Here is a 9,457-nt window from a genome sequence, read left to right as displayed (position 1 = left end):
CCCCCCCGACCCTGACCCCGCCCCCCAGCCCCAGCCAGGCGAAGTCCCAACCCTAGCCGGCCCCCGCCAGGCCCCGTCTCACTTTTTCAGGCCCGGCCTCCAGCTGCTGCCTCTGCTCTACGCAGATCTGCCCCACGCGGGCCAGCAGGTCATGAGGGGGCATGAAGACCCGGGAGCTCAAGAGAAAGGTGAAGATGTATGTCCTCTGAAGGCAGCAGACAGAGAGAGGGCGGAGGGCGGAGGGCTGGTCAGGTTCGGCAGAGGCGGCACCCCAGGGGCTCACCGCCGCTTCACCTGGCCCGGCTGCCTCCCAAGCCCAGCACCGCCCGTCCCGCGGCCATGCTTTCGCCTGCCAGGTTCCCTTCGCCTTACAGGCCCTTCCTCCCTTACTGCTATCCCGGCCCTGCCCACCTAGGAGGCACAGCTCGAGCCCGCCTCCCAGCAGCTCTCGAGGGCTCCTAGCAGCCTTCCTCTGCTGGGATTCTCCAGCACCCTTTGCCCCACTCCACCATAGGGCTAACCCCAGCCTGGGACATTGGTGGGGCTCTGTGCGCTGGGATGGGCCTGCTGCATGGCCCATGGTGCTCGCTGCGCCAGGATGCAAGCCAGCTGCTTCTCCAGATCCTCGTGAGCTGGGCCAGAGGTCACAGGTGAGTAGGGTGGGGTGCAGGGAGGCTGGCACAGGAGCCGGGCCTGTTAGGAGCAGGGCTGATTCGTGGGGTGAGGCCTCATCAGCAGGGGTGTGGCCTGAGGGGCAATGCTCTTTGGGGCCCCTGCACTGTCTGACCAGCTCTGGGCCCAGACCCTGACTGCCAGAGCAGGGCCCCTCCACACCACATCCACGTGTCCTCCATTGAGATCCTCATGGGCTGGGTTCTTGGGACTTTTGTCTAATGAGGGTCAGTGTCTGTGGGAACTTCACTCTGGCTCCTGCTTGTGGACAGGGTGGACGTGCAGGTGGGGAAGACTGCCTGGGGCTCTCTAGAGGTATTCTGTTCTGTGTGGCTGACGCAGGCTGGGCTCTCCAGGAGCCTCTACCCCTACTCCCTCATAACACGGTTTTTCTTGCCCCAGCCAGAAGCAAACCAGACTGCATTTGCTGGATGCGCAGGCCTCCTGGAGCACGACTCAGGGGCCTGGGCTAGCACTGCCCACCGCAGCCCTCCCTGGAGCATTGGGGACTCCTCTAACATCCTGCAAACTTCCCATGCCCTGCCCCAGGCTGTGCAGCATGGGGACTTGAGGGTCGGAGCCAGCACATCTCTCAGGGTCCCCTTCTAAGGAGACAACTCAGACATGAAGGAAAAGCCCGCCATGGAACTCATAGCCAAGGGCAGGGCACCCAAGGGGAGCCTGTGCATCTCCAGGAAGGCGCACAGTGACTGTGTGTGTGTGTTTGTGGGCGTGTGTGAGTGTGTTCGACTTCCTGTGCACATGGGGATGGGTGGGGTGGCAGGGAGGAGCTGATGCCCAACTGGACTCTCCTGGCCCTGCCATCACTCTGTCCTCTCCTGGGAAGGGGACAGGATCTCAGGGCACAGGGACCACATTTGGTGACCGCCAAGGCAGCTCCTCTGGGGTAGGCCTCTGAGAGGGGCGGCCTCTCCAGCTTTGACCTGAGGCCCCTGCCCCACAGACAGCCCTGCCCTGGACTCCTTCGGGGCCTTGGGCCCCTAGCCTGTCCCTCCCCTATGGGCACTCAGCAGCCTGTCTGCACTGCCCCAGCCAAACCCTGACATGGCTTACGGGACGGACAGAAGGACAGATGGAGGAGGAGGAGGAGTGGGCAACACAAAGGCAAGGCCCCCCACAAAGCCCAGGCAGGTGGAGGAGGCCTGGCAGGTGGTGAAGCGGGCTGACTGCAGCCCCATTCAGTGGAAGCTGGAGGGTGGCATCCCTCCCAACCACCTCCCTGCAAGCTGTCTGACTCCCAGGCTGACAAGCAGGGCAGGAAAGGAGAGGGGGTAGCATGACGCAGGCAGAACAAGCCCTCCCAGAGGGCGGATGCTCAGCTCACAAGAGGGAGCTAGCAGGCCCAGAGCTACTGCTGCTAAGAGACATCCACCTCAGGGGGAGGGAAGCCAGACTTGACAAGGGAACGCTTTCTCTGATCCAAGAATGTACCATGCCACCTTGAGGTGAAAGGGAGAATTTGGATTACTGCCTAAGGACAGTCCCTGAGGCAGCCTGAACAGTGTCCTGCTGACAGGGCAGGGCAGGGCAGGCCAGGCCATCTCTTCATTCTGGACCACCAGGGTTTATGTACAAACCAGCTTCCCAGCTCAGCCCTGGGCTGTAGGACCTTGGCTGGCCGTGCCCTCGCCAGGAGTTTACCCTTTAAAACTCCTCTTCCTCCTGGAGGCCCTGCTCAAAACTCAGGGCCCTGCTCGGCCCTTGTGTGTTTCTGCTTCTTGTGTCCTCAGGATCATCTCCTCCTGTCTGGGGCAGCAGCAGGGAAGTCACAGCAGGTTTCCCCAGGTCCCCTGCCTAGCTGGGGGTATATGCAGAGCAGAAGGCAGAGAAGGCCCTGGAAGTGGGCCTGGGCCCCCCACTGCCCCACCCCTCCTGCAGCCCTGTCCAGCTCTACCACTCGATGGGGGCCTCCCTCCCACACCCGACATCTCCTGGAGCCCAGGTCACCCCACTAGATTCACCCCACAAGGGCCCAGGCACTTACATCAGGGTAATAGTCCACCGTGGGAACAAGGTGCTCCATCAGGGCCTCCAGGGACCCAGAGATGAGGCGTCCATCTTGGAAGATGAGGTCCCCAGAGCCGCTGCTGGCCCCTCCTCCACGCTCCCCCATGCCAGGCTGCACCTGTCCGCTACAGCTGGGCCCAAGTATGCTAGAGAAGACGACAGATGTCTGGGGCATAGTTTCCTGGTAGAGAAGAGCAAGGGCATGAGGCATCAAAGGTGCCTCCACAGCTCCCCAGACCCTCCTCCCAAGCAGCCTGCAGCCTGTGTGCATGTGGGCAGGAGTGCGTGATGGGGGCGCAGCAACACTGGCAGGGGACACCCCCATCCCGGGGCAGGCAGGCTCCTCAGTGTCCCCCAGCCGCTGCATATCTGATCACTGTGTCTTCAGCTCCCTGCAGGCCAGGCCACATTCCAGGGGCCTGGACACTCAGAGCCATCAGAGAAGAGAAACTCTGGAAAAAAACATCTGAGGAGGGACAGGAAACCTGTGGTGAGCAGTCAGGGCCGCTTGGGGTGAGAGGGCTGTGAACAACTGATAGGGCTGGCCACGCAGCTTCCAGGATAGGAAAGGAACGCTCTGGGCATGAGGGACAGTGAGTGCCGAGGTCCTGACCCAGGGTTCTGTGCAGCGGGGAGCGGGGAGGACAGTCTGAAAACAGGGCTGGCCTCACCACACGTGCTGCTTCCCTGAGGTGGAAGCCTGGGGCTCTGAGCACAGTGGTCTGACTTGTGGTGGCTGCTGCGGGCGAGGGAGCCTGCAGGGGAGGCATCTGGAAGCCAACAGTGGGTCTTGTCACAGCCCAGGGAGAGCGTGCCCAGGCGGGCAGGCAGGGCCACTCCAAATGGTGAAGGTGCTGGGCCGAGCGGCTGACAGCACAAGGCAGGGCATGCGGGCAAGGCTGGGGAGAAATCTGGAACTGGCTTTGGGGCTTGCGAGTCTGAGTGCCCCTAAGATGCACGTGTCTGAGCAGCCAGGCTTCCTGATGGGCTCAGTGCCCACTGTCCCTCGTGGCATGGCCCGTTGTGATGGGGCGCAGGGTCTCATCTCACCCTGCAGCTAGGAGTTCTTGTGAAGCCCAAGGGAGTCTGAAGCCCTCTGGGCCTGTTTTCCCATTGCCCCAGCCAGCCAGCCACGCCTGAGAGGAGCCAAGAGGGGACTGGGCGATGCAGCATTTGCCAGCCTAAGAGCTAGGGGTGGCCTGCCCATGGCCTTGGCCACACATAGGGCCAGCCTCACCCTCCTGGCCCTCAAGGGCAGGCAGCACGGGTGCCAGTGGCTGAAGTCAGGTGGAGGAGCCAGACCCTCCTGCCACAGCAGGGCCACAGACGGCCTCGACTGCACTGGCTGCCCTCTGCTGTCACTGGTGGCGGTCTCCCGGGGCATGCGCCCAAAATCACACTGCCCCCCCACCTGGGGAAGGGCTCCCTCCTCATGCCCAAGAGGTCATTATCCAGGAAGTAGTGGGAAGTGCGTCCATGCCCTCCTCAGACAAGCTGCAGGTGCTCAGCATGGGCCTTGTGGATGGAACAAGCCTCTGAGCCGTGTTTCCCTACTGCACAGAGCAAATGGTAGCCATGATTACTTCAGTGCCATGACAGGACCATGGGCCCCTGCCTTACAAGCAGAGAGCTGACCACCCCCCACGCCACCCCCACACATGGCACATCCTTGTCGCTCCTGTCAAGGAAAAAGGGCATCTGGCTCAGACGACACTGGTTTTCCTACCACACGCCTAAAGGTTTCCTTGGAATTCTTAGGAAATCCTTGGCAAGGGAGCAAGAACATAACCAAAGGCCCCACGATGAGGCCAGGTGGGTTGTCCAGGCCCCCAGGCTCAATGCTGCCCCCACTGCAGGGCAGGGAGGTCATGGTTCAGACTCACACAATGCTCCCCTCAAACTCAGGCCAGTTGCAGTGTTTCACACAAGTTAGAATGCACATTCTCAGGCCTAGCCCTGGACCTGCTGGTCAGAAACTCAGGGGTGGGCTGTTTCTGTACTCTAACACGCCCTCCATTCCAGCCCAAGAACCTGTGATGTGAGCCAATCCTTCATTTTTCAGATGGTGAAACTGAGGCCCAGTGGGAAGGAACTCAACTAAGGAAACCCTAGGAGTTCCAAGTCAAACCCAGGTGTCACCACCTCCAGGAAGCCTCCCTGAGTTTAACCTAGACTATTGACCCAAGAAGCCAGAAGTGGCTGTATCATTCACTTGTCTGTCCTATTGCTGGCCCAGTGTGTCACTCAATGACCATTTGTGCAATGAAATCACAAAGGCAGGCTCACAGACCCCTTGTTGCCCACAGCTGCTCAGCCTGACCCCAGGCATCTTACCCAAGACCAATGCACGGCAGGACAACTTCCCCACGATCACACAGTTCTGGGTTCAAAAGGTGACCCGCAGGTGGTAATCTTGATCAGTTGGGCCTCCCCACCCCAATCTCTTGGGGTCATCAGAGAGGGCATTTGCCAAGCCACTGGCCTCTCCCGCTGCAGGCTGCTCTGGTCAGGACATACTATTTGTGGGGGATGCACTCTGACACCCACAAACTCAGCCCCTGCTGATCCCCCACAGGGCAAGGCCACCCCATGTCCAGCCTGCTGAAAGACCTGCCTCAGTGCTGGGAGGCCTGCCTGGGAGCTGAGGAGCCAGCCTGGGGACGCAGCCCACTGGTCAGCAGCCAGAGAGGGGCTGGGTAGGCCACAAGGGAGTTGGTCACCTTCGAGAGTGGGGGCCTGAAGAGGGTGCATGCAGGGTGTCTCAGACAAGCAGGGGATCCATGCAAGCTCAGAACCCCTTCAGGGAGTCAGCAGAGCCTGAGGGGGGCCGTGTAGAGCCACACTGACCTGAGAGATGGGGTGCCCTGGGTTCCTCCTATCCTGCCTACATGGAGACCCCCCCAGAAACACAGCCCACAAACCAAGACCCTGCAGGTCTGGGAGATGCCCCAAGAGCCCCTACCCCCGAAAGCTCAGGCCTAGCAGGGCCCACCCTGCCTAGCCACAAAGCACTTCAAGAAGGTTCTCCAAGGCTCAGTGCCAAGTGGATAGGCAGGTTCCCCACATGGCTGCTCCCAGTCAGGAATCCTGGCCCTGAAGCCGGCACGGTCCTTGTTCCTGGGTGCATCTGGCCAGCCCTTGACCTTCCCAGCTGTGAAACGATGGTGATGACAGCACTCTCCCTGCAGGGTCCCCTGCCAGCCACCCCCACATGGCCCTGAGGTCCCTTGTTCTTGCACCCTGTGTCCTCCTCCTCCCCAACAGCAGAGGCAGGCACTTTGACGTGCAGCTGCACACCTGTGTGTCCAAACAGCTGTGTCCACACCCAGGTGGCCCTTCCCAGGGAAGAGCTGCACACTGGGCCCTTGGCTCCAGTCACAAGCAATAGCGATCACGGTGCAGCGATGGCCAGGGTGCTGAACGCTGAGAATGGCAAGGTTAGAGTTGAAGAATCCCAGTTGCTTCTCCCAGTCACCCCTGTAATCCCAGAGAACCCATTCTTTCTATAGGAAGATGAGGGCTGAGTAACTGCCCCAGGTCACCGGCAGAGGGCAGCAGAAGCCGGCAGGGAGCCTGAGTCTGAGCCTGGCTCCACCACTTATCGTGACTTTGTCAAGATCATCAAACCGGTGGAGCCTTAATTTCGTTGTCTGTAAAATGGGCACAGGGAGCACTACTACAGAGGGTTGCATGGAGGATCAGATGAGCCCCTAGGTAAGGTGCTGGCACATGATGCCTCCTCACCCCCAGGAGCTGATTCCCACCACCATGATTGCTCAGGGCCCCTACAGCCCACACAGAAGGCACCACTTACTCTAGACACACTGGCCCTGTGTCTCTGGGCACTGTGGAGAGCTCAGGAAGCCCCCCAGGGGTTGGGCAGAGACAGGGCTGGGGCGGGCCAGCTTGCTCAACCAGCATTTGTGGGAAGCCTCACCCCACCCGAAGTCCAGCTGGGCCTGGCCTGGACAGAGCAGGCCACCCTGACCCCAGAGAGCCAGACCCTGCAGGGATGCTCTAAGGCCAGGTGTGATCCCTGGAGCAGCAGCAGCACCTTCTCCTGAGCCAGAAACTGATGGGAGTAAGCCCAGCACTCCCCCTCCAGGTAGCTCAGCTGCACAGTGGAGTTCCCTACAGCCTCAAGACTCCAGGTGTCACTGGACCTGCAGCTACAGCATGACCTGTTGATCGTCAAAGTGCAGATCTCAAGTTCCGGGCCTGGCCTGCTGAGTCACATCTGCTGCTGAGCAAGACACCAGGTGATTCATGTGCAGGTAAATGGAAAGCTCAGGAAGCCTGCCCGTGAGAGCCTCAGCCTCCAGGTAAGCTGCACCCGCTAACCCAGGGCAGGGGTCAGGTACAGTGGCTCATGCCTGTAATCCCAGCACTTTGGGAGGCCGAGGTGGGTAGATTGCTTAAACTCAGGAGTTGGAGACCAGCCTGGGTAACATAGAGACCACTGTTTCTACTAAAATTAAAAAAAAAAAAAAATTACCCAGGTGTGGTGGCACATGCCTGTGGTTCCAGCTACTTGGGGAGCTTGAGGCAGGAGGATCGCTTAAGCCCAGGAGGTTGAGGCTACAGTGAGCTGTAATCACGCCACTGCACTCCAGCCTGGGCAACAGAGCCAGACCCTGCCTTAATCAATCAACTGATCAGTAAACAAACCAGGGCAGGTCGTCAGCTATAGTATGTGCACACCCAGCACCACCTGGGGACTTTTCATTCAAAGACACCATGCTGGACCCCCACCCCAACAACTCTGATTTAACTGGTTTCAGGGGCAGGAGAGACCCTGGCATCTTTCACAGAATTCCAGGAAGCACAAGGAGCCTGTCTCCTGCCTCAGCTGCTCCTGGCTGCAGCAGACCCATCGCGAGGCAGCAGACCCTATGGAGGGCTCAGGAAGCGCCCCCAGGATGTAGGCACAGACAGGGCCAGGGCCAGCCAGTGTGCTGGACTAGCATTTGTGGGAACCCTCACACCAACCCCAGGTCCAGCTGGGCTGGCCTAAAACAGCAGCAGCCCCTTGCAGGGAGCGGGGTACAGGCTTGCACCCAGTAGCCCCTCTGGCTCCCTGGAGCCCCACCTCTGTTCAGGCAGAAAGGAAAGTGCCTCCTAATTATAGAGCTAATCAACGCAGAAGAAACGTGCTCACAGCGAGGCGGGGGAAAGTGACTCACCGTCTCCTGAGGACTTGCCTCACTCCCTTCTCACCTCCCACACAGGCCGGTGGGCGCAAGGGCAGTACCAGGGGCCCAGCCTGCTGGTGAGACAGGGGCCCTCTTCCATCTGGGAAAGAGCCGGTTTCCATACCTGGCTTTACTTGGCTCTCTGGGGGCACCATCCAAGAAGGGGGTCCTTCCTGTATCTGAGCTGAAGTTGTCCTGGCTGGGCCTTGAGGATCACACCCCTGCCCTCCCACAGCCTCAGTGGCATTGTGGGAGGCTTGGGGTGGGGGCTGCCTGGGAGAGGCTAAAACGAGAGGCTCTTGCCACCTGCCTGCTAGGATGCACTGCAGCCAGCAGCAGCAGGGTCAGAGGGGAGGCACGGGGCTTCCTGTGGCTGCACCATCACCCTCCCACTGGGGCCTCCACTACTCTGCCTGACTGTGGCTGCCCCAGCCTTCCAGGCTTGGCCCAAGGTGCCCCACCTGGTACGTGTGCTGCTGTCCCCCAGAGGATGAAGTGACTCATGGGGTCCTGCTGCTATCCTTCCTTGGTCTGACACAGGTGATACCATCCTGAGAGGCCCCCCACAGCTGCACCCCCAGTCTCTCACACCCTTGTCTGAATCACTGCACACCTGAGTGCTTTCCTTTCCTGCAGTTGCAGGTCCTGGGCCTGTGCACTCTGGAGAACGGGCTCTGTCCCCACACCCACAGGAAGCCTCTGAGCAGCGCTGAACCTGCTTCCTTGGCTGGGTGTGGAATCTCTTGTCCCATCTCCCTGCAGGGTTGCAGTAAGGGTGAAGTGAAGACAGAAGCTAGAGCGGATATGTGCCTGGAGCGGAACCAGGTATGTGATTCTGTGCCACCCACATCTGGGCCTTGCCTCAACGGTGCCCAGTGGCCCAGCGCTGGCTGCCACTGCTTCTGACCTGTGGCCTCTGACCTAGGTTCTTAGGGCCATGGGCACATACCACACCACCAGCCCTGGGCGAGGTCAGAGCTGGGGCAGGTAACACCCTGGAGGGATCCTCGACCCAGAGGCACTGTTTTCAGACAGAAGTTTCACGGAGCCTCCCTAGAGACGCCTGGGACACCAGTTGTTGTTGGAACACATCCCAGCATCTGTCCACTCGCCCTCGGCCTCCCGCTGCCAGGAATCGTGCTTCCCAATAAAGTGAGCACAGCCAAAATTTCGCCTGAACTCTGATCTCCAAGGATGAGGAGGGGCTGTCATCTGGTTTCTCAACCCCCTCTGACTCTAGAACAGCCACACACTGATGGCTCCAAAGTGCCAGGGGAGAGAGGCCAGGAGCCTGCACCCACATGTGAGCCAGGCCTCCCATCGGCGGTCAGCTGAGGGCAGTTCCTCCGTCTATGTGAGCCTTAGTGGCACTAGTACCTGAACCTCATGGTGGCTGTCGGGAGCTCGGGGTGGGGGGAGACATGGAGTGTGGCTTCTAGCCCAGCATGAGCGCTCACATGCGGGGGTGTGCCTCAGAGCAAGTGAACAACACTCTGGGGGCTCTGGCTGAGGGACTCCAGGAACACAGCCCTGGATCTCCGGGACCTTTTCCAGCAGGTACGTCC

At 60.2% G+C, this 9,457-nt stretch overlaps 1 protein-coding gene across 2 annotated transcripts in view; it reads right to left on the bottom strand.

The window, feature by feature from the left end:
* The window catches only part of RASGEF1A (RasGEF domain family member 1A), a 68,358-nt gene that overhangs the window by 8,574 nt on the left and 50,327 nt on the right, over nucleotides 1-9,457 (bottom strand). For both annotated transcript variants that reach the window (XM_017519232.2, XM_017519231.2), the window contains exons 2-3: nucleotides 2,678-2,881; nucleotides 83-205 (exon numbers count right to left, since the gene is read on the bottom strand). In XM_017519232.2, the coding sequence (XP_017374721.1) occupies nucleotides 83-205; nucleotides 2,678-2,875 (321 nt within the window). In that variant the 5' untranslated portion in view covers nucleotides 2,876-2,881. The remainder of the gene's footprint in view (nucleotides 1-82; nucleotides 206-2,677; nucleotides 2,882-9,457) is intronic.

The sequence above is a fragment of the Cebus imitator genome, unplaced genomic scaffold, assembly GCF_001604975.1.
Source record: "Cebus imitator isolate Cc_AM_T3 unplaced genomic scaffold, Cebus_imitator-1.0 Scaffold731, whole genome shotgun sequence".
In the NCBI taxonomy this organism is placed as follows: Eukaryota; Metazoa; Chordata; class Mammalia; order Primates; family Cebidae; genus Cebus; species Cebus imitator.
Note: the sequence above shows the minus strand (reverse complement) of the source record. Positions and strands in the feature narration are given on the sequence as shown.